General features: G+C 32.4%; 1 protein-coding gene across 3 annotated transcripts in view; it reads left to right on the top strand.

The window, feature by feature from the left end:
* The window catches only part of LOC149090019 (uncharacterized), a 46457-nt gene that overhangs the window by 6038 nt on the left and 14877 nt on the right, over positions 1–25542 (top strand). The window contains exons 4-25 of one of the 3 annotated variants that reach the window (XM_089231994.1): positions 629–718; positions 1653–1726; positions 5530–5633; positions 6018–6097; positions 7047–7080; positions 7220–7256; positions 7643–7755; positions 8277–8350; positions 9501–9636; positions 10372–10508; positions 12629–12739; positions 15941–16036; positions 16410–16492; positions 18272–18332; positions 19560–19609; positions 20061–20131; positions 20254–20349; positions 21056–21186; positions 22414–22572; positions 23310–23461; positions 23570–23675; positions 24000–24137. In XM_089231994.1, the coding sequence (XP_089088120.1) occupies positions 629–718; positions 1653–1726; positions 5530–5633; positions 6018–6097; positions 7047–7080; positions 7220–7256; positions 7643–7755; positions 8277–8350; positions 9501–9636; positions 10372–10508; positions 12629–12739; positions 15941–16036; positions 16410–16492; positions 18272–18332; positions 19560–19609; positions 20061–20131; positions 20254–20349; positions 21056–21186; positions 22414–22572; positions 23310–23461; positions 23570–23675; positions 24000–24137 (2133 nt within the window). The remainder of the gene's footprint in view (positions 1–628; positions 719–1652; positions 1727–5529; positions 5634–6017; positions 6098–7046; positions 7081–7219; positions 7257–7642; positions 7756–8276; positions 8351–9500; positions 9637–10371; positions 10509–12628; positions 12740–15940; positions 16037–16409; positions 16493–18271; positions 18333–19559; positions 19610–20060; positions 20132–20253; positions 20350–21055; positions 21187–22413; positions 22573–23309; positions 23462–23569; positions 23676–23999; positions 24138–25542) is intronic. The other 2 variants (XM_089231995.1, XM_089231996.1) reach the window with 2 other exon arrangements.

Raw genomic sequence — 25542 nt, 5'->3', positions numbered from 1 at the left:
ATTTCGTTTGTAAAATTTAGAAATAAAAGTCTGGAAAAAAGTTTGTACGAAGATGAATATATCTTGCATCATCTTGGCTGAAAAAATTGAATGAAGTAAATTATTTCTTCACAAAAAAAATTTAAAATTTAAAAAATAAATATTTGCTAGCATTCATGTTTTTATTGCATTTTTTTCAGTATCAAAAATGCAGAAACATTTTGAAAATTTAAGAAAACAAATGAATTCTCTGATCTGAAAGGGCTATAACAGTACATTTTTCTTGTCCCATGAGTATCATTATACCTAGAAGTGTGTTTCACTGTATTTGTAGAAGGGAACATTGCTGATTTGATTTATCACAAAACAAGGGTGGGGGTCACATGTCACTAAAATTTCTGTTGGTCATATATATTGGGATATTTGATTTTTCTATTTTTTTCCAAAAAAATGGAATGTTCTCACAGTTTTGCTTTCTTAATGCTGCTTACATATTTTTTAGGGAGAAAAAATATAAGCCTGGTTATGTTGCTCCTTTGTTTATTGATAATAATGTTACTTTACGGTCATGCTCACTGTTGAAAATAGTTTTGAAATTATCTATGAAGAAATTTTTTTATACAAAGCTTTTTAAATTTCTTCTGGGCAGGTTTATTTATGTAATGCTTGCACAGTCGTAAAGTTAATGATGGATTGGAAATTTCATTATTCTGAATTCTATGCAGAGATCTGTGCTATTGTGAGTATCAGGTTTTTCAAAAAATTATGGTTATTTTTAATCTATACCAGAATTTTCTGGTAATATAATTTAATAAATTATAATTGACTGGCATCTTTTCTATCATTTTTTGTTGCTCAAGAATAATATAATCAAGTTTTTATGACCTGTTTGACTAATTGAGAAAATTATTCATAGGTTAAAACATTAGTATTTTTGGAATAATCCTCTAAAACTCTGGAATTCATTCTAAAATGAATGAAATTATAGTTTGTTGCAGTACTGTGTGAATAATTTTTAGTAAGGTATTGTTTATAACCAACCAAACCCGACAAATCCTAGAAGAAATTGGTATTGGTGCCTAAATTTTTCTATGTGAAGTTACTAAATTGAAATAGGAGGACCAGTGCCGTAACTAACCATTCCTGTGCCCTGTCCAAGAATTTGCATTAGGCCCCTTCTGGCCCATTCTTGCGCACAGACAGAATTGCCTATTTAGGCCCATTCTGAGCCCCTTCCCCCCCATCCAAGTGGGTCCTGTGCAGGTGCACCTGCATAGTTATGGCACTGCTGAGAACAGTACGCAATTTTTGAAATTTATATCAGTGTATCTATAAATATCAAAGGCATGACACAATGTTCTGAAAAAGATAAAATAAATATTATTTTTTACCTACGGAAAAATGTTTGGGCACCTATATAAAAAAATTGTTCTAGTCCCTAGATCTTTTTGTGACTTGTCATGCTATAATAACCAATGTCTGAGATTTTTTCCCTGAAACAGCATTGCATTAGTGATGCAAAACATTAGTGGTAATGCGAACAGCTAGTTTTGAAAGTTTCAACCATGGCATATTTCATCACACATCTATTTCTTATGAATATAATTTCTATAAGGCGCATGTGTGGAAGTAGTATTGATTTTAATTTTGAAAAAGGATTTAATTTCTTTCAGGAATATCTACCATTGGAATACATATGGGTGTTGCATACTGTTGGTATACTACCATTTGAAATTTATGTAAATAGGTGAATAATTCTTTTGAATTTCTTATTTATATAATTTTTGATCCAGCATCTGTGTTTCCTTAGATCAGGGATGGCCAAAAGCTGGCCACATGAGGTCTGCGAGGTGATTTTGTGTGGTCTCTGACAATGGAAAAATATTGTATTTATATTAAATTTGTGATCATTATTTGAGCTGTTGGTTCCATCCAGTTTCTTGGTTAACAAACATTCATTACCTCTAGTGATGGAAATAATTTACTATTTTTTTCACCACTGCCTTTTCACATAAATTGCTCTTGAAGTTTTTGTTTTTGGCATTTTTTTTAATTATTTTTTCTCCCTGTCCTTGGGCCAGTTGCCTTTTGTATCTGAAAGTGTTCAGGCAAACAAACCTTGTTCAGACTGGATGCCAACTCACAGTGGCACCTCAACCGACTAAGCTATGCAGACACTGGGCAAAAATGTGCCATATTTGATAGTGGGTTCATATTGTGCCATTGACCAAGGAACTTCCACACAGAGACACAATAATTTCTAAAAATAAAGAAACATTTATCTCTGAATTTTGACATTGCTCATTGCACCAGACTGTCACTTCTTTAAACTGAAAAATCACCAGTATTCTGGTTAAAGAAGGTAGCTTAGGGCCCTTTCACACGGAGCGGATGCGGATGCGGGTCCGGAAGAAGTTTTAACAATTGGAATATACTGCGCCTTTCAGACGAGCCGAAAAATCTCCGCACCTAGGAAATGTTCATGCGGGTCCGGACGTCGTCCGCATGTGTCAAAACCTAAGTGCGGGCTCCGCATCCGCACATAGAAGTTTTGACAATAGGTTTATTCGGAGCTATTCAGACGATGCGGATGCGGAGCGAATTCGTCTGCATCTTTGGCTACTTTTTGAAGGTGATTTTTCACAGAATTTTTTTAATTATTTGCCATAATGATAAAATGACCATCATAAAACACCATATGATGGTCCCTGCTCATTAATATAATGTACCTACATACGTCTATCCCTTTGTTTCGTTCTGAGATTGAGATATAGCAACTTTAACTGCCTTTTGTCCATACTTTACAATTTTATACAATAAAACCTGCCAACAACGGCCACTGACGGAACAAAAATGATAAGCCGTTCTGTTCATTACGAATATTTAATTGACTAAATACTTTAATAACTTTTAAATTTAATTTAAAAATTTTAATTTTTTTCTTTTTAAATTTTTTAAATTATTTAAAAATATAAATATCTGAAATATTATTTTAAATATTTGTCATTTTTTTAAATTTTTAATCTGTTAATATTTTTAAACTTTAAAAAAAATACTTTTATTAAACAACGTTATCCCCGTACGGCGTTCACTCAGGGCCGGATTAAGTCGTTTGAAGACCCTAGCACTTGAATATTTTTGGTGGTTCCCCCTATACCTACAAGTTTATTTTACTCGATATTCAGTCTATAAACTTAAAAAATGAAATTTTATATTTCAGAAATGACTAATCTAAGGATGGGATTTCACTCTAAAAGATTTATGAAAGTTATTTTATAAAACTTGAAAAAAGCAACTAATAAATTTATCGGTTGCATTAGATCAAATGCAACCGATAAATTTATTAGTTGCTTTTTTTTAAATAATTGTTATAAAATTTTTATAGTGTAATCCGGCCGGGATTATACTATAAAGTTTTATAAAAGAACTTTTATGAAAGTTGAAAAATTCAACCAATAGGCGCATCGGTTGCATTCAAGAAAATGCAACCGGTGCACACACACGCACACACATTTTGCATTCAAAAAATTCAACCAATAAGATAATATTGGTTGAATTTTTCACGTTTTATCAAAGAGCTTTTACAAAATTTTTATAGTGTAATCCCGGCCTAAGGCTGGTATTACACTATAAAACTTGAAAAATGTAATCAATAAACACATCTGTTACATTCGAGCGAACTAAACTGATCGGCCTATCGGTTGCATTTTTCAAGTTTTATAAACTAACTTTTATAAAACTTTTATACTGTAATCCCGGCCTAAGACAGAATTGTGATGTGAATATTTCTAAGCACAGACATTTTGAACGTCCCCACCCCTCCCCTTTTTTTCTACTTGCAAATTCTTTGATATCTCCTGAATTTTTTTTTTAGGAACATATTAGTTTCGGATGTTTTTGGATTGGATTTTTCGAACATTGGATGTTTTTGGAATTTTTCTTTCATATTTTTCCGGAAAGACAGATTTGTTTTCAAAATCTTTTGAAAATATTTTAAGACATTTTCTCCCATCGACTACTTGTGAGGATCGGAATGAAGATATCTTTATTCCCATATTCTATGTGGCTCTAGACTAAACCACCAAAGAATACCTCTAGGCTGCATATGGGCACTGAATCAGGGGTGAAGGAGAAAAACAGTTATAAAAATTGCGAAAAAATAGTTTTTATGCACGAATTTCAACCTAAAGATGCGGGCGAAACACCCGCATCTTCAGTGCTCGTGTGAAAGGGTATGCGGACCCGCTTCCGCATCCGCGTCCGCTCCGTGTGAAAGGGGCCTTAACTGCAATAGCGTTGGAGCTGGGGTAGCTCCAACGAATTACTGTGGGTTACTCCAACGAATTACTGTGGGTGCTCAAGCACCCACAGTAATTCGTGGTACAGATCCCAGCAATTCACAGAATTGATTCCAAAATTTAAAAATTTTCTACATGAAGCCCAAGACTAGCACCCATGGGTTTGAAACACTTCAGATGCCCTTCTCACATATAAAGACACGCTTTGTTTGTAAAATGAATGTATTGAATGGAATAATTTGAGAAGAAACTGCAATTAATTTTTGTTGCATTGCATCTGGCTGAGAGCACAGCCAGATGAGGTGAAGTTTTTTAAGATAAAAAGAGGAATCCAAAGCCCTAGGAAAAGTTAAACAGCTAAATTGCCAGTGTTTCACCATACACATCTGCAAGTTTTCCGGGTGCTGCTTATACACCACAGTGGTGCTCCTGGTGCTGCCCATGGCACTGCAGCTGACCATAATGTTGCCCTTAAACAGAGAGAAGTTGGTCACCCCTCCTTAGATAATGCTTTAGTGCTAATGCTGCAAATATAAATTTATGGTAAATACAAATTTCTGGCAATCATTAATATTAAAATTTGACGAAATATTTTGTTTCTTAATTTTTTTGTATCATTAGAATGATTATAATCATTGTGGTCGGCTGAAGTTGGTTTTCTGTGGTTCCCAACTTCAAGGCGCAAATGCGAGCCGATCTCCCCGTTAAAAAGTCTCGCCACAGAGAGCAACAGTCCTGCAACGGTAAATCATTCAGCCATAACACTTCACTCATAGTTAGAAAAACTGGGGGCAGATGACAGCACTACACATAACAAGCATTACACAGAAACAAACTTTACGTCAGGTTGCACTACACGTACACGCACATTCCCGCATGTATCGATTCGTTGGGGGTTTCGCGGGGGCGGGGTGCATGTGTGGTGTAGCAGTAGTAGGTAGGGCCTCCAAAAAATGGCTCGGGGATCCATGATGTTCTTAAGTCAGCCACCTCGTTGGGCAGTTTGCCTGTTGTGGCGTCGTATTTGTATTTGTATTTGTATTTATAATAATATCAATCATTCATGCCAATAATCTATAATCAGTTCCTACCAATAGCATTGCAAGAAAACTTGATAATTTAGATAACAAAGTATCAATCAAATATATGTGATGAAACAAATATATTTAGCTTAAGTTGATCTATATAGGATATATGCACAGTATGAAGAATTTTTATTGCTATATTTGAAGCTTCAGCTTATGTATTTCAGGACATCTAATTTACCAGGAGTAGTTTCCTCACTGAAGAAGAGTATTGTAAAATTATGTACTACATGTTATGACCAGTCATCAGTAGGAAGAAGCATGTCTTTGGGTAAAGTTGATGAAGTCTTTGTGAATTTATTTTTGATCCATTTTGTAGTGTGATCCTAGGTGAAAAATATTAATGATACTAGATAATAAATTTGTGATGATTAAATCTCAAAAATTATTTAAAATGAGAGTATACATCAAAGTACAAACGATCTGATATAAGTGACATTTATTTTTAAAGTGGTAGTCTTATTTCAGTATTTTGAATTGCTTCTAAATTTTTTTTTTTTGTTTGAGTTATCAGAACTTTGGTAGTGGTTATGGTATCAATTCTCCAATACATGGGAAATACAGATTATTGACTTTTTTTCATTTTTTATTTTGATATTTAAAAACAAACAGAAAATATTAATAAGCATAAATGCAATTTATTTTTTTCTTTCAGATTTCTTTCAAATAGCTGTGATGATGTCTCATTCTTCTTCTGCCAGAAATACAACAGAATATTCTTCAAAGAAGGTATTGGTAAGTTGTTACAATATTTTAATGTTCATCTTACTCTTCACAGTGATTATTATTTATGTAATTTTTATTTCCAATAGTGCAACTGCTTTTAAATGCAAATGTTTTTGGTGCTGAATTTTGTATACAGCAATAAATCAAAATGATCTTGGTGTGACGAAAATAATAAATGATAATATTTTTACAAGATATACAGAAGACTGGATGTTGTGAAGATATTTATAATAAATATCTTCACAACATCCAGTCTTCTGTATATCTTGTATTAACAAGTGGAGAGCGACATTCATGTCAGATAATATTTTTGGTGTTTCGCAAGCATTCTCTCAAATATTACTTTGTAGTGATATTTCTGCAATACCTGCATGTTTTATCTGAATTTCGTTATTATTCTTAATACAAATGTAGACATGTTCCATCAAAATCATTGTTACTTTACAATTTATGTACCTTCCAATAGTCTTAAACATTGTTTGACAAATCAAAAAAGTTTTTTTGGCCCTAGTCAAATTTTTTTGGAGCCAAATATTTTTTTCAGGGAAATTGATGAAAAATTAATAATAAATAGTATAAAAAAGATGTTTTTCATTTCCATTTTACTATATTTGAAGTTTTTTTTTAATGCTGGTAGACATGCTGATGTAGGTTTAGAAAATGTTTCATTATTTTCAGACTTCAATTTAGTAATCAGACATTAGTTTTTATTCAATTTTTTAGTTTACATGGTAACTTTTCACTTGTCAAGCCATGGTCATTAACAATTTAAATGGTTGTGGATTTCTTCTGCATTTTCATTTAAGATTTTACTGTATGCTTTGCAATTATGTATGTAAATTGTTGAATTTTTTTTCGCTATTTAATATTATTTAATAATATTATGCTGGAATAAATATTTATGTGAAATTGTGCATTAGTTAATGATTAAAAATATTCTCAAATCTTCAAATTTCAGTTGTGCAAGAAGATATTAGAAAATGTGATTGAAAGTGAGTTGATTTATTTCAGATAAAATATCTCACTTAAATTACTGACTGGCATCATTTATGCTATTGTTTGTAAGAAATAATTGTCAATTTTTTGATTTTTCGTCATAGTCTGATGTAATATACTTGTTTCCTTGGCTAGGTATTATACAAAAGTCTACTCAAGGGTTTATGCAAATGTGAGTTATAATTTTTTGTGTATGTATTACATCAGTGTGCATATTAATTTTGCTTTACATAGCAATTTGCAATTGTGCCAAATAATATCATTAAAATAATCATGAGAAAAGTTTCTATAAACATAATTAATGTGTTTTAGTTTTACTTGAAAATTTCTAGTTCTCAAAAAAAAAAAAAATCATCTGGTCAAAGTACATCGTTTCCCATTTTTTTTAAACTCAAAATTTCTTTACATTCAGGTGAAATTAATGTAAAATTAAGATTTTTATTTTCAAAAGGTAAAATTATTTTTACTAAAGACATTGCATTCTTTGATAATTAATATATTATGTGAACTGTTTGTGCTAATAGGAAAAAATCATTTTTCTTTCTTTCACACTTGCAGTTGCAAGACAGCTTTTTTCAAATGGGAGCATAGACTGTTAGAGCATGAAACAATTGAGTCGTTCTACAAATTTTGTTTGAACAAAATCTTGATTAACAATCCAACTACAGATGGTAGGACATGCATTGATTTTTTCTAATCCTAACCATTCAACTCATATATTTGTATCTCAATCTTTTCTGCGATCATTTTGTGAAGATTTATTGACCAATTGATATTTTAACTTTTATTAGAATTTTCATGGTAAATTTCTGACTGTGAGAGCTAATCAGAGCTAAAACATACAGTTTAAAGCTGATTCGAAGACAGCTGTTCAAATGCTTCTGTGTCCAAGTTGAGATTTAAACTGTAGGTTTATGTGCTAACAATAATGCTGCACACCATAATAATAATAATAATAATAATAATAATAATTCATTAAAATACACTAAAATACATATGGGTTGATAATTTTTGATAAAAAAATATCAATAAAACTTATATAAAATTAGAAAAAAAAATGTCTATCATACATATATATATATTTTATCAAATGAAAAACTTTTTTGTAGGATGTTTGCTAAATCATGTTATATGTTCTTACACATTTCTGTAATCTTTTATTATCCAGTAACAGCATGCATTTTAATTGCAGCCTTGAAGTATTTTTCTATGGAGCTTAGATCTGATGAATGGTTTAAAGAGAGCCTACAGGTTCTCATGGAAAAAGTAAGGCTTTCGCAACAATTATTTATATATTACTGCAGCAGTATATATAATCTCTACTAACAATCCTGATGTTTTGAACTTACAATCCTCTAATTGTAGGCAGGAAAATATAATAGATAAAAAATAAGAATGATATCTGTTTTTCTTTCCTAGTTTCACAATATTTGTTTATGATATCCATATTTATTACGTACTATTTGTTTTGATTTATTTATAATACCAATGTGTGCCTTTCCTGGAGAACTAAACCATTCTGTTGCTACAGCTGCTTTAATCTCTTTGACACAGATGAATGTTCTGTAGACAGTTTTCAAAGGAAATGATGTGGTAATATTGCCACACAAAAGTTTCATTCAGGTTTTAAGAATGTTCCAACCTATTAATGAAATTATTAATATTTTTGCCCTTAATTTGAATCAGCAAGAAATTGTTTTTTGCATATAGTGTGAAGGACATAGTGACATCGTGTCTAAGAAATAGGAATGAATTAAATTACTTATATATATCTGACATTGTTCATTCAATATAAGACCTCATACATGCATATATATATATATATCTGAATATGCAAGTTAACAAGTCAAAATTGGACCTTATATTTCAAGTCAATCAGACTTCCTCATAATGTATCAGCAGGGGAAGCTCTCCAACTTTTCTTGGTGAGAGAAAAAATAGAAAATGACCATTTGTGTGTAATAAGCCATAGATCTCAGCACAATTAGCTCTTGTGTGCAACTTATATAAGTTGAACATAATTACAACACAAAAACATATTGTGTTGCAATTTATATAGTTTATGGCTCTGCCAATTTTTTTTTTAAACACTTGAACCGGTTTAGTTTCTTCGAGTTACAATTTGAATGGATTTACTTGTAAATACAAAAATGTGTTATAGTAAAAAAAATTGGAATTTTTTGTGCCCTGTTTATAATTTTACTAATTCTATTAATTTGTTGTAATTGTGTAGTCAGTTATGAATAAATAACTCTGTCTATCAAACAATCAAAAATGTTTTGCATTTTTCTGACTGAGAGTTTAAATACAAACAAAAATAACATTTTGATTTGGTATGAAATGACTAATGATAGTTTTTGAAGAAATTCCCAATTATATCTGTATGTGTGTGAAACTATTTCTATTTTTAATGCAGGTAGTTCGAGGTCTACGACCAGAAATCTTCATAGCAGTAGTTTGCAAAGTGATAGAGTCAGAAGTTGTTAATTTGGAGTCATTACTTTTGTGTTCTGCTGTATATACAACATGCAATGGACCCAGTACTTTATTATGTGAGTACAACATAAATTTTCAATGATTTTTCTTGTATATATACAGGGTAGTAAGGAAAGTCCCTAGGCCATATTTTCTGGTGAACTGTTGATTCTAGAGGCATAGTTCCAATTAGAAAAAGTACCCAAATAACATGTAGACATCAGATACGTCATTCATATTGCAAAGGATTGCATAGTTATTAAAATAAAAAACATTATCTTTTCACATGGACACTCCATCTTCAAGAAATTATAAAGTTGTTGTGCTGTCTCTCCTAAGGCCAACAAAAGAAATTCCACATTTCTAGGTGCAATATTTGCTAAGATATTCAAATTCAAAACCAGCAAAAAGTTGGAAAAGAACAGGATAAATGAGGGAAAAAGCGTTATTGTTAGTTTATGGTGTTCTTTCCCACCTTTTCTCTGTTTTTAAATTCAAATATCTCTGCAAATATTATACTCTGAATCATGGGTTTTTTGTTGGCCTCAAGATACAGGGCAACAACTTTCTAATTACGTTTTTAAAGACAGTGTGTCCTTTTAAAAAGTTAGTTTTTGTATTTTAATAACTATACAACAATATAAACGAGGTATCTTAGGTCTACACATTACCTTACTACCCTGTATGTATCGCAAAAGTAATATTAGGTTGAAAGTGTTTAAAGAAAATTTGAGTGTTGATTTTGCTTAGTAAAATAAAAGCATGAAACTCTTTTATGATTAAACAAAAAAGTTTTTTCTCCGATGCTGTAGCTAAAATACGGGAAATTCTGCAACTTGCATTCAAGAAAAAAAGTACATTTATATTACATGCTGTCTTCATTCTGGTGCGTCATATTCTTCAAGTGAAGTACTCTGGCACGATTCACACATATGCTAGTTGGTTCAAGGTTTGTGAAATTAAGTGTTTGAAATGTTTGTGGGCTGTTCATTTATTTCTTGTTTTCATATTCTATCGTTCCCCCTTACACCAGAAACATGAATGTACAAATTTTTTTACCAGCTGCTTGGATCCACTATTTTGCCAGAAGTTTGCCAGAAATGAGAATGTGTATCCCTATTGAAGAATCCTAAAATGCAGAGAACTAACAAGGTTCAAATCAGCGAATTCAATTGATTCTTAGAGTCTTGATATTTAAGAATTATCAGAAATCTTCAATTATCAGAATTCAAATCTCTCTGCATGCTTGGAAATACAGATATTTCCAGCATGCTGGTCTCTCTCAATGTCTTCTGCCGTGTCGGCTAATAAGGTTGAAACACTTTAGGAAAACAACATCCATAGAGTGGCATGGGTTGAGTAAACATTCAAATGCAATTCCCCAAGGTTTTTTTCCCAAGAATTTGCACATTTATTTTCTGGCATGGGAGGGGGGGGGGAGATGATATACGGTTTTTATATTTTTCTTAGAATCCCAAATGATGTCATTATTAAAAGCAAAATATAGTTCCAGGATAATCGAAAATCCAGAGTATTTATTGCAAAAATAAACTACATCTTTTATACTGTATTCTCCCAAATTAGCCACCATGCTGAAAATCAGCTGATGCCAGCTTTTTGAATGTTACAGTCTGGTCTATTCCTAGTATTCCAGGAAGAGTGAGTTTCAATAAGGATCCATATAAAAAAATAAAAGAAAATAAGGATCACATGATATGTTCCGAAGACAGATATTTAATCCCACATTAAAACTGAATAAATGCATGAATCTGAAAAAATGTAATTTTCACCATGGTGAATGTTTTTTGTCCAGCTGTTTCATAGCACTAATGCAAATTAAGCATCTACTTATCGTTCCTACCTAATTATTTGCCCGCTTTATAAAAACTACAAATACACTATTGCGTTTTGCCTTTTTTTGCATGTTCAGAAATTGAAGAGGATATACTCTCTATGTCGTTCTTTATTATAATATTTTGCAGTGTGCAATTCTTGCCGCTGTGGTGGTCGAGTGGTCATAGTGACGGACTCGCATCGCGAGGATCCAGGCTCGAACCTCACCGGTGCCACAGTGGTGGTCGGCTGAAGTGGGTTTTCTGTGGTTTCCAACTTCAAGGCGCGAATGCGAGCCGATCTCCCCGTTAAAAAGTGTCACCACAGAGAGAAACAAACCTACAACATTACAAATATTCTATCATTACACTTCACTCACAATTTGAAGTATAGGTGGCAGCACTGAAACATCAAACACTCAACAATAGCTACACACTCAGACTGTTAAGTGCACTTACTTTGTTCCAGACTCTGCCACGAAGCTGGGCTGGAAGAGATCTCGGCAAAGGGGGTTAAGTCCAGTGGCACAGCTCCTGGCGTTCATTCATTCAGTGTGCAATTCTTTAGTTTTTTTCTCGGCTTATTCAAATATTAAAAGCATGATCTTTCTCTCTCAAAGAATATAAAAATATTTCAAAGTCTATTAATTTTTCCATTTAGCTCATCTAATCTAAGAGAAGGAATTTGCTTAGTGTCTAATTTGCAATAAACCTGGATTTACGATAGCAAAAGCGACCATAAAGCTATAACTATCTTAACAGAGATTGTAAAACACAAAGGATCTTAAAATGCAGAGAGCAGATGAGATTCAAATCAGCAAATTCAATCGATTGTTTGAGCCCACATATTTAACAATTTTCTGGAATCTGTCACTCGAATTTCCCGGCAAGAGTGACTGGAGAATATAGGTATTACTGGCATGCTAGTCTCCCTTACTATTCCCCCTAATGTGATATGGTATATTCCAAAGTTAAAATTTTAGATTTGCTTGGCTGAAAATAAGAAGAGGGAGAAGATAGAAAGCTAAAATTTTGCTTAGGAAATTACAGTATACTTGTTGTAACAAGGTTGTTTTTAGAAAACTTTAATAATTTATAAGTCTTTGATTGAGACCAAAATGAATAGATCACTGGTAATTGGTGTGCTACATTGAACATAGCTAAAAAATAGCTTCCTTCTAAACTTTCATAAAACATAATATATGAGCATAATAACAGTATCTTATTTTCATTATAGACAACTTTTCAAGGTGCATCAACTTTGTGGTTTTGTGGGAAGGAAGAATGTGAATTCTTTCTTACATTTTTAAATCAAATAGTTCCTCATGAACAGGAAGAATATCTGAAGGTATATATTTTGTTTTGCTGAAAAAGATTTAGTGTGTGTGCTTACAAATTCTATGCTGACCACTTTCCTAGATTTAATAATACACACAGATGTTGCTCAAGTAATGTATTCAGCGTGTTACTGATATTTCCTAATAAGCTGTCACACAACATTCTAAACCCTTCAATCGTATTTATTTACTCTTTTTTTAAAAACATTGCTATAAGTAAAAGTGGTGAAATAACTTTTTGATCAGGAGGGGAAATTAAGTATGATTGGAAGAGTGGTGTTGTGTGACAACATATTAAGAAAAACCAATTAACTGAATATAGAAGAGCTTGACAAATCAGAAAAAAAATTTACGCAGCAGCCAAATTTTATAGCAGACAAGCAGTTTTTTTTGCAAGAAGTAGGGTCTTAAACAAAGTGTTTTTTCTTTTTTTTTATACCTTTCTGGGACTTAATGACCTTTTCCTGTGTTGAAAAACAGTTAATTAAGAAATCAAAAAATTTTGAGCCATCCCAAGACTTTGATTTACTTATAGTAATCACATATGCAAAATTTTAGGAATCAATACAGATTTTCTAGTTGTCATGGTGACCTGACACTTGGGATTTGTCCAGCCCTTGAATGTAATATATGAGCAACATCAGAATGTATTGATATAACAGCAGTAATACTACAGCGACGTACACAGTGGGCACTTGTTATGATGACCCCCCCTGACTCCTTGCTCCATGGCAAACAGATGATGTTATATTAGGATGTTTTTGTATCAAAAGTTTGAAAACAAAAACTAGTTTTTTTCCCTCAAGACAATTCTATATTTGATCAGAATTGAAAAAAATACAGGGTAGACGAGAAGTCCTGGACACATGAAAATTATTAACAAATCATTGTATGATTGACATAAAAAAGGTGCTCTGTGTGCACTAAAATAATTATCATGCTCTAGAGTTTTTTAAACAAGTTAAAAAAGTTCAAATTTCATTCACAGGTGGCACTGTAAAACAAAAACTCAATATATCACATAAAATGCAACACAAACAATTCACAATAAATGTTTATGACAATTTGCATAACATAAAACTACCATATTTCTCTCAACATTAGCTCCATTCCACTTGTTTAAATGGAGGTTGAGCTAAAAAGGGTTCTCATATTGAAAAATGTGAGAATTTTATTTTATGCAAATTGCCGCTGTGGTGGTCGAGTGGTTATAATGCCGGACTCGTGATGCGAGGATCCGGGTTCGAACCCCACAGTGGTGGTCGGCTGAAGTTGGTTTTCTGTGGTTTCCAACTTCAAGGCGCTAATGCGAGCCGATCTCCCCGTTAAAAAGTCTCGCCACAGAGAGCAACAGTCCTACAACGATAAATCATTCAATCATAACACTTCACTCATAGTTAGTAAAATTGGGGGCAGATGACAGCACTACACATAACAAGCATTACACAGAAACAAAACTTTACGTCAGGTTGCACTACACGTACACGCACATTCCCGCATGCACCGATTCGTTGGGGGGTTCCGGGGGGGGGTGCATGTGTGGTGTAGCAGTAGTAGGTAGGGGCTCGGGGATCCATGATGTTCTTAAGTCAGCCACCTCGTTGGGCAATTTGCCTGTTGTGGCGTTGTATTTGTATTTGTATTTGTATTTGTCATAAACACTAATTATGCACTGTTTGTGTCACATTTTATGTGTTATTTTTTATTTTTTATCAATTTATTATGTTTCGTTTTGCAGCACTACCCGTTAGTTGAAGTATGAACTTTTTAAAATTTATCATCATAAACTCTAGTCTATGATAAGTATTTTGGTGCAAACCATGCCTTTTCATATAAGTTGGCTGCTTTGTTATTAATTTTTAAAATGTGTCCAGGACTTCTCGTTCACCCTGTGTAATAAATTGTTATAATGTAAGCAGAGTTGTGATAAAAAGGTATCTGGTTAAAAAATAATAAAATTTGATAACTGCATGCTTGCAGTCAGGACAGGAACTAGAGGGGAGACAAAAAAGGCAACTGCTTTGTTCAGCAAATTTTAGGTGGAAAAAAAAACACTGTCACAAAATCGTTGAATTTAACAGCGGTAGCCCTCACAAAAATCCTAGTTACATCTCTGCTCACTCTTACATACATCCAATTTTCAGTCCAAGGGTATCACATTCTGCTTATTTGAGACAACATGCTTAATGATTGCAAATTAAAAAATATTAGAATCTATTCAAAATAAATCTGCCTGCTTCATTCTTAACTGTTGGTCATCCTCTGCATCCGTCACTGAACTCAAGCACCAACTCAATATGCAACTGCATTTCACCCGTAAACATATCTGTAGATTAACTTTTCTTTTCAAAATCCTTCATGGCCATTGTCATATTGACACTTCCAATTTTCTAACTCTAGCTTCGTACTTTTCAAAAAGAATTAACCATTCACAAAAATTGAAACCCATTTTTGCATCCACAGATTGTTTCAAATTTTGTTTCTTTCCTCAAACAATAACCGATTGGAACAACCTCCCATCAAACATTATTAATTGCACAACAGTTTCTGATTTCCTTTGTAACATCAATCGTCTCTGTCAAACTTCACCACCACATTCCCTTGTATAGGCTTTGGCCAAGAAATATTGTATAAATAAATAAATACTGATTTTCACCATGAAAACATGTCAGCTTATCTGTACATTTTTTCCTTATGTGAAAAAATCGACTCTCTATAGAATGACATGTCCTTATGTTGTGTCACATTCTTTTATTCCCTTTCTCAATCCGGATTCCAAGAAACCCCTTGACCACAAGAAATGGAGGGAAGTCAGTTACACCCAGGTATTTGTCACACATTCCATTGTGTCCTTCACCCATCACAAGCAGATTAAACTAATTTCTCCAATATCAAAGGTCAAGGTTAAACAATTTTTTTTAATTTCTTTGAAAAAAGACAAGATGGAGCAATTCAGATGTTTTTTTGGATTGATTGATCTTTGTAGATTTATTTGTTATTCTGGTTGTTGTAATGGAACAGTTGCAATAGTTGGTTGTTATAACAAATTTTGACTGTATAGTGAATTCCTCATTATCTTTGCATCTTTCTCCACAGGTGCAGGAATAATTGTTCCACCACTGGTTTTATGTATTTAAAAAATATACATTTTATGTTTGTCAGACATCATTATATATACCAGTTTTCTTGACCCTGTACTTTTGTCATTGAAGGTCCATATTGAAAATCCCCCTCATGCAGTCGCAGATTGCCAGGATCTTGTCACTGTTTACATCACCTTGGCCAAGTCTAAAATTATGGATTCAAAGGTAACAGTTACATTTTCAACTTTTATTTTAAAGATATAGATTAATGATAGAGTTTAAAGGTTTGCAAAAAATAATTGTGTTTTTTTCAAGTATATTCATCTTGGAATCACCACACAAGATGTAGTTCAAGTCATCAAATATATACTGCCATAAATGTTGAATGACAAAGTAATTTTATCATACCTCTATTTACATCTAATAGCATGTCGATGAATGACCTTGTATGGCATTGAAATTTGCCATTTAATTTGCAATTTCTGAATTAGGAATGTAATTTATTTTTTCAGTGCATTCATTACATTAATATAATCGAACAAAATAGATTCGAGCTAAAATATATTACATACACACAATTGTTGTCATTTGTTTTCAGAAACCACCCAAACTCTCTCTTGATAAGATGCTGTCAAGTTTTGAAGCTACTGGGAAAATTCCTACTACTGTTTTGGAAGCCAGGTAGGTTCATTATACAGTAAAATTTTTTGAAGAGACATCTATATTGATTTTAAAAAAATTGACAGGCATCCAGCCCAAAGGATCTGGTATGAATTCCATTATTATTTTTATTATCCCTTACATATAAAGAAAAGCCCATAAAAAATCTTGGCCCTGGAGCCCGCTGAAAATCCCAGCCTATGAGCCGAATTGCAGGATTTGTAGGCACTAACTGCACCAGGTCGCTAAATACTAAAGCCATAAAAATTGATCAAAATATGTTGACTGCACATCACATCATAACTGTCTATTAAAGCCCTTCCATGGAATTCAGAAAGACTTTCATTATTCCTGATAAAAAAATTAAACAATAAAAGTATTTAAATTTTCTAGGGTTTTTTAGATGTCTGCATTGGGCATGTGATTGAAAAAAGATGCATGCTCAATCAAGATTTTTACATGCCTCAGATATGTTAGGCAACAGATTTATCCAGCTCTGCTAAAGCGACTGGAGAAACATATCATTATAAAGGAGTTATCATTATAGATATGTAGCACATTATCACTATAAAAATTATATACAACATGCACTAACAGTATAAAAGTGCATCGAGACCAGAGAGCAATATCGTTACAGATGCTGTTATTGTTATAGAGCAGTTTTAAAAACTTTTTTGTTCTATTGGAATTTCTTCAGTGATTTTTTTCTCTCATCGCGCCTCCCCCCAACTCAAACAAACCCATAAATTCCTATGTTATAACTGTAGTTTCTATTGCGCCCCCCCCCCAGACCATTCCATCACCCAATTCGAGGAACACTGTTATAGAGGGTATAGTTATGCAGTGGAGTCTCGGTAATTCGTGGGAATGGGAGCGAGACTATCTCAGATTATCCAAAAAGAGAAAGAAACAATTTTTTAAGTGTGGGGAGGCGGATATACTCCTACCTATATTATTCTCAATTTCAGTGGCTTAATTCATTACACAACTGCCAATACCCATAAACTCTGGTTAAGTGAGGCTGACATACGCTCCAGACCACATAGGGGTGCAGATATTATTGTTATTATTATTATTTATTTATTTTTGGAACAAATCTCATGCTTGGCGAAAAAAAGTTTTGAAAATGAATTTTGAAAAACTCTAGCACCGTTGATTATATGAAACCTCAAAGTTTTGAGATTCAAATTTGAGACTCCACTGATCGAAACTCCACTGCAGCATTTCTCAAAGTGTATGTCATGGCTCCCCTAGGGGCATCACAATGAGCTGGAAATGTTGATGTGTGTCTATTTATGTTTTGAAATGGTTGTTTTATGAATGCACAATATCTGCTTCATTATTTTAGAGAGGCATATATGACCATGAATAGAGCAAGGGAGCTGTGAGTGATAAAAGTTTGAGAACCACTGCGCTACTGTATAGGATGTTGACTGTTTCCTATGCTGCACTGCTTCTTGGAAATAAGCTGCTATATTCAGGAACTTGAGACTGTTAACATATATTATCTTTGTGCAGAATATGTCGAAAAAAATCTCATATTTTCTAGAAAGGGTTCAGTTATTAATATTAATTATTCTTTCAATTTGGTTTCTTCATGACTTTTTTGAGGAAATAAATTAAATTAACAATTGTTTGATTTCGATTGAAATGAGATAAGACATTTTTTTTGCACTTGGAAGTTATTTTATTTACATAGCATTCCTGGTACCCTAGATATAATGTTTGTCATGTCATGTATGGAGATTTCTAGTACATTCTACTATTCTAGTAACTTTATCTTTTAAAAAAATGTTTTAGTGTGCTGCAAAAACATCATTATTTGACCAGTTTCATACCATTGCTCTTAACTCCTCGTGTGGTAAGTCTCTGATGATTTCCTCTCTCTAATTTTTTCTATCATTTGAAGTTTGTTATATTGCATTTTTAAATAATTAAGACATGCAACTTCCATAAGCATTTCATAGTTCAATTAATACTGAATGCTGTTTAAGTGCCAAAGGGGATTTGCTTATCTTTATTTCAATAGTTTCTGCGTATTTTAAGCATTAGAGCTTTTTTTCCCCTTGCCTTTATGTTTAACCCTTTGACACCCTGGTGCCACAGATGTGTGGGTTACTTTTCTCCCCACTGTAGAATTTTCCTCTTTTGACCTCAGAGAGTTATACTCTGACTTGACGGATTGTGTAAGTTAGCAGTTAGAAATACTGTGAATATGAACTTTGGAGGGAATGCCGAAGGCAACACTGAAAGTTAAACTTTCAGGGCGTTTTTAAATACCTAGCTTCCAAGAGAAATCACCTTCAGAGGAAAAGTGTGATTTCGTACATAGAACTTAGCATTAAAATTCTGGAAAATTTTGTATGTGAAGATGAATATACCCTGTACTATCTTGCCTGAAAAAACTTGAACGAAATGAATTATTTATTCACAAGAAATAGATAAATAAAAAATTTTAAATTTGAAGAAAAAAAATTGAAATAGATTTGCTGACATTAATGTTTTTAATGCATTTTTTGACTATCAAAAAATGCAAAAACATTTTGAAAATTCCTAAAAATTAATGCTCAGGTCTGAAAGGGTTAAGCAGTGGCACCTCAACATATAAGTTTAATTGTGTCCAGCAAATTACTTAAAAATCTTGTTTCTTCAATGAAAACTGCCATAAAAGGAGAAAGTAGGGATCTGAATTTTTTTCACAAAATAACTATGTATAAAAATTGAATAGCATGGTACAATACAGTGCTGCCTCCTCACAATTTGGCATTAATATGTTCAAAAACACGCATTAAATTGCAAAACTTTCAAATTGTGGGACAATTTTTTTCTGAGCAATCAATCAGCATTTTCATTGGAAAAAACAGTAATAATGTGATGTGTGGAGGTAAAAGGCGAAAAATTCCCTTTACAGAGTTGCGAAATAAAGTCTCAAAAGAAGAAAGAGAGCTCAAATGTGTTTCCTCTATCTACACAGCGATGAGATAGCTCACCCTGGTACATTAAGAGGTTAAAAATAATACACAAACACATAAACCAAGCTTTCATTTTCTCAAATGAAATTTTCTAACCTTATACTTATGCCTTTTAGCTCCCAGAATTTCCAGATACGAAGATGAAGTTTATTCAAGCTCTGAAAAAGTGAGATTACTTCTGGCTCTTGTGTGAATTAATAAACATCGATATATGAATGTTATAATGTAAATTGTAATTTTTTTGTTTTTAATCCCTTTTGCTTCAAATATATTTTATGTTTTACATATTAACACACTTAGAGAATATGAAACACCCCCCCCCCAAAAAAAAAAATATTCCTATTCAAATATAATTATATCAGGGACTTCTGTATAGTTGAAAATTTGATAAAAAGAATATCGGAAGAAAGCATTTCAAAAATATGGAATTAGATGTTATGAAGAACATTCAAATGTGAAGCAATGGCATGCTCATTTTTTTAAATAATTTTTAGCATCATTTATTTAATAATTTATAAAATTATATTTTTGATTTTTCTATTAAATGAATTCAACTATCATATATTTTTATTTTGTATTAAACTTTTGATTTTATAGTCTATTGCATTCATTTGCAGGGCTGAAAAAATTCCAAAGGAGGCATATGACAAATATGAAGAAAGCTGTAAGAAAGCTAAGTTTCCAGATGGTGTGAATTTTCATTTTTTTAAAAATATATTTTGAAAAATTACATATTAGAGTTATCATTATCAGGTTTCTTTATTATCATATTTGATGAAAGTTTCCTCTCTGGCTTCTGCATTTATTCAGGTGGAAAGCAAATCTATGAAGGGTCTATAGTAGATAGAGGTTTTATGGACGTGACAAAGAAATTCAAATGTGAGCTCAAGAAATTTGGAAAGACAGGTAATTTTTTCCTTATCCTTTTAAAATATGTTGACGTTGTGTTTTGTCTTCAATATTCAATGCTTTGTTCGTGTAAGCTTCTTTTGTAATTTGAAGTGCTTTCAGAATTAGAATTTATAATCACACATGTTACTGAGTGAAAACTAGTAACTACTTGATCCATCAAATACGTAATACAGGGTGGCCCAGAAGTCCTGACATGATTTGAAAAAAATCATTGAAAAAAAGCTATTAAAGATAGAGACAAACGGTTTAAAAGCATTTGAAAGAGGATTTCAATTTTTTTTTTCAATTTACCATAAAATTTCTACATGTGTCCACACCTTTAGTGATGCAGAGGATGATTTTAAAGCAAGTATAGAATTTCTAGCCATGTTATTTGTGATGGGTTTTACAAAGAAAGAAGTAAGGATGAAAGTAAAATGAATATAAGTAAAAAAAAAAAAACTGAAACATTTTCTTTTAAATGCTTTAAACAGTTTGTCTCTATCTTCAATAGCTTTTTTTTAAAGCATTTCTTTCAAATCATTTCAGGACTTATGGATTACCCTGTATAACAGCTACTGCATTACAAATTATATTTACATTCTCAATTGAATTTTGGTAGTTATTTCATATAAAATAAAGCTGAAAACAATGTTTTTCATTTTGAAAAACTTTTGTTTTACATAATAAGTTTCCCCCTCCCCCTTACTTTTCCAAATAGATCCTATTCTGATGAGGAGCATTTTTATAGAGTTTCAGAGAAATGTCCAACATCGTCTGAAATCGATTTGCAAAAGTGGTGCGAGTGCTTGTGATGGACAGTCAATGGATGAAGCTTTTCCTCATGAACAGGTTTGTTGAGATAAAGTTATTTTATTGTGTGTAGTATACCAGGAATTTTCTAACGTTATATTGTCACATCACCCTTGAGAATTTCTAATGCAGTATATTGTAGGGCTGGCGAAATCCCAGGCTCCAAGTCAAGTGAAAAATTGGTATTGGCACCTAAAATTTTCTTTGTGTAGTTACTAAATTGCTGGCTGAGAGCAACGCAAAGGAATCACTCTCATGAGTTTATTATTTTTAATGCAGTTTTATCTCCAAAAATCGCATCATTTGGAAATCACTGTGCGATGTTACCACAATGCTTGAAATTTATAGCAGCATACCCGCCAACATGAAAGAGGGTCACTGTGCCCGGAAAAAGTTAAAAGAAGCATTATTTTGGACCTTTTTCTTCGGGTAAAAATTTTTATCCTGCCTAAAATTTTTTCTTGTTGAAAGTTTGTGATAGAACTAGATTTTTTTGCAATTTGTCCAGTGCTAGTATATTAGAATACCTCCTCTTAATTTTTAGGTGCTTCATCAGCACTCTCTAAATTACAGTGCCATTCGGGTTAGGAATCATACTCTTATGACTTTATTATTTTTAATGCAGTTTTACCTTCAAAAATTTCACCATTTGGAAATCACTGTGTGATGCTGCCACAATATCACATGCACGATTACACCAGAAAAGGTAAATTATACTTCTTGTCTGAAGTTTATTGTCAAAAACATAGCTCTTCCATCTCAAGTTTTTGAAGTTACAGGCACTATTCAGTTTTATAAATTGACACATTTTTATGGGCTTGTACTCTTGGTCCTAAACAATACATCTTTTCTATGAATGTTTTCCCAATTTTCTTTTTACAAATGTTTCAAGAACTTATTGTACAAGTTCATATCACTCACAATTTGAAACATAGAAAAATCAGACATACTAGATATGCACTCAGACTGTTCAGTACATACAATTTGCTCCACCCTCTGCCTCAAAACTGGGCTGGAGGAGATCTCGGCAATCCAGCAGAAGAGTCCTGGCATTCATTCATGTTCAAGTTCTTAAAAACGAGCATTGGCTATTTTTGGCTTTTTTAATTGTTGTATCATATCATCTGGTACATACAAATTATTTTAAAAATATTGAATATGGAAAAACAACCAAATTTGTTTAGTGCTAGTTGTGCCTTTAGTCCCTATTTCATATTTTTCTAGTATTTTGCTAATTAAAATGCATTGTTATTATTTCTAATATAGGTGATAAAGGAACTTGTGCAATGCTACTGCTATGCTCAGCTTATGATATCATTATCTACTAGATTTTCATTCAACTGGGATTTGATCCACGAACTTTCATTTTCAGTTTGTCTACGTTCAAGTTTATTAATTTTCCTGAAAATGAAGTTGCAAACTCATGTAAGAGATGTGTTAGGTAGTTTTAAATTTTGACTTATATGATGATTTTGTTATTGGGCAGTACTCCAATCCAATATATTTTATTCATTTAAAAAAATAATTTCTCCTCAATGCTTCAGGATTCTTTTTTTCAATGTAAAAACCAAAATGTTTCATCACAACACATGGAATGAGCAAATATTCACTTCAGACATTTTTTGTATATTTTTATTTAATTCCTTAGTTTTATTTACATTGGTATGAACCAGTCATTTTGACATCAATTAATCAATTCTTTTTTATTAAAGTTGCCAATTCTGAATCATTTATTCTGCTGATAAAATACAATAATTTTTTGTTTTTTTATGATAATAGAATTTGCTTTCATTGAAAGCTCAACTGGATTTTCTTTTGTTGTAAAATTTTATTTTTGGTTGACCAAAATGGCTTTTTAACCATGGCCATGGATTTTGATTACATGTTTTTTATCCATCACAACTATTGTGATGAAGTGACAAGCTCTTTCGTTATTAATGAAACATGAAATGTTGTCATTATACATGAAAGGGCTTTCCTCAGAGCAAATATGGCTATATTTTTTTTACCTGGTAAAGTGATCAACAAATTCATGTTTTACATATTTTTTTCGAATTTTTTTTAATTCTCATCAAAATTTCTGCTAAAAAACTTATGACATCAGTCATGGGATATCTGACTTTTTAAAATTTATTTGTTTATTTTTATGAAATCTATTTAAGCATGATGACATCACGACTGAAGAATTTGAAGGACTTTCTTCGCTCCTAGCAAAGATAAGCATGTCAGACCAATTTGAGCAGGGTGGGATAGCCAATGAGATATTCGATGCAACAACTTTGTTTACTGGAGATGACATAATTTTTTTCTCAAGGTAGCTTCAAGCTTTTGTTTTATCTTATGTGCTTAAATTTTTAATATCAGACAGCAGTGTGAAATGAATTTGGAACAGCAATTTTTTTATTCATTACTATTCTTATAGATTAGCATTTCACTATTTGAAGTTCATCTTGCCTGCAAAAATTCAAGATTTTTACCACCAATCAGATTCGTGGCAGAGGCATATTCCTGAAAGCTTATCAAAAAAAGTAATTTGTTCACATTTTCTTCAGTCACACAGAATATTTTTGAAGTGTCTATTTTACTTCCCCACTTTTAATCAAAATAAACTTGATTGATTTGAATAAGTTCTTACACGTTTTTCAAGCACCAAATATTTTATTTTTTATCATTAATAAGATTAAATTAATGAGATTAATCTATCTTATTAATTTTTTTTTATTTTGAAATTAATAAGAAAGTTTTTGATTGATCATTTACTAATTTCATCAAGTACAGATGTTCAGAGATTCAACCTTTGTGTATATTTATTTATTTATTTATTTATTTTGTGATTTTTTCTTTGTGTTTAGTTTCAATTTGTTGTGCCCAGACTGAATCCCTCATATAGGGAGCCTGATGAACGTTCTATCGAAATAGATGAATTGTTTGCAGAAACAAACAAGCTTCTGGAATATATTCCTCTCAGTCACTCACACTTATTCAAGAAGGTAATGGCTAAATTTACTATTTTGGAAAGGTAGTAAATAGAGAAAGGGGACACCATCAATATATACTGAATATACTAGTATATCTACCTTACTGCATTTTCCTGCGTATAATCCACAAATTATATAACCACTACATGTATTTTTTTTTTCCAAGGGGTTTGAATTTTTTGTGATAAAAAGAAAAAAAAAGATTTTTAGGTGTCATGTAGATGTGTGTGAGTAAAAAAAAATCAAAATTTTTTCCTTTCCTTAAGATTACAATATCAATAAATGAAATTTTCCCATGCAGATTACAGTAAAACTTCAATTAACCGTCATCGTCCAAGCCAAGGCTGTGATGGATAACAGAAATCTCTTAATATATATGTACAGTAACATGATTTCACTGCGGACTTGGGATGAAAATGAAAAGAAAATCCTTTAAAAGTGAATAATGCATACATATTGTATTTAATTTTGCAAAACGATCAATACAAACTTCATTATAACGTCAGCCCAGGTAGTGGCAACATTGAAAGTAGCGTCCTTCAGGTTGTATCCTTTCTAAAATACTTTGACAATTATGGAATCATCAGATGAAAGCATTCGATAAAAGCTTTTCTGTAACGTTGCTTCATATTTTCAATTACGCCCTGGTTCATAGGCTAAATAACTGCAATTGAAAGCCGTTGTAGTTGAACCCAAAATTGTAAAAGAACCGCAGCTATATGCGTTTCGGAACTATATGAAGTTCCTTCATCAGTAGTCGAAACAAAGAAAAAAACCTCTTTATAGCAGGAGTTACTCACTGTTGTATAGACGAAAGAGTCAAATTCAAAATGAACTGGCAACAAAAGAGTAGAGGAGGAGAGTGGAAAAAGTAAAAATGGCAGAGCCAATGGCAAACGAGAATGCGATAGTGATGCTGATGGAGAAGAATAATTATTGTGTAGAAACTGTTGCCAGATTTTTGAGAAGGGTGGTGTGCTAGTTAGGTCTTTGACCAACTGGTTTGTGTTTTTGTTGATGTGGAATGATTCAAAGAAGTCCAAGTCAGATGGTGAGGGGCATTTTTGAATAATTTTGGCAGAAGAGAAGTCAAATTTATGGTCAAAGGACCAGCAGTGTTTGGCTATGGATGAGCGGTTATAGTCTTGGTTGGTTATGTATCTTCTATGCTCATTTAAACGGCATTTTAGGGCACGTTTGGTTTGACCTACATGTGATAATCCATGCATTGGCATGAAATGCTGTAGATGCCCCAGTTGTTGAGTGTGTCAATGGGATTTTTTAGTTTAGAGAAGCGAAGTTTATTGACGGGGGTGAAAACTACCAAAAAATTGTATTTTCGTAGGATTTTGTTTCTGCTACAGATGAAGGAACTTCATATAGTTCCGAAACGCTTATAGCCATGGTTCTTTTGCAA

Source organism: Pholcus phalangioides, unplaced genomic scaffold, assembly GCF_987345545.1.
Source record: "Pholcus phalangioides strain wild (caught in Gottingen) unplaced genomic scaffold, Ppha-v1.0 ptg000001l_1, whole genome shotgun sequence".
Lineage (NCBI taxonomy): Eukaryota > Metazoa > Arthropoda > Arachnida > Araneae > Pholcidae > Pholcus > Pholcus phalangioides.
This window is presented reverse-complemented; position numbering and strand designations above follow the sequence as displayed.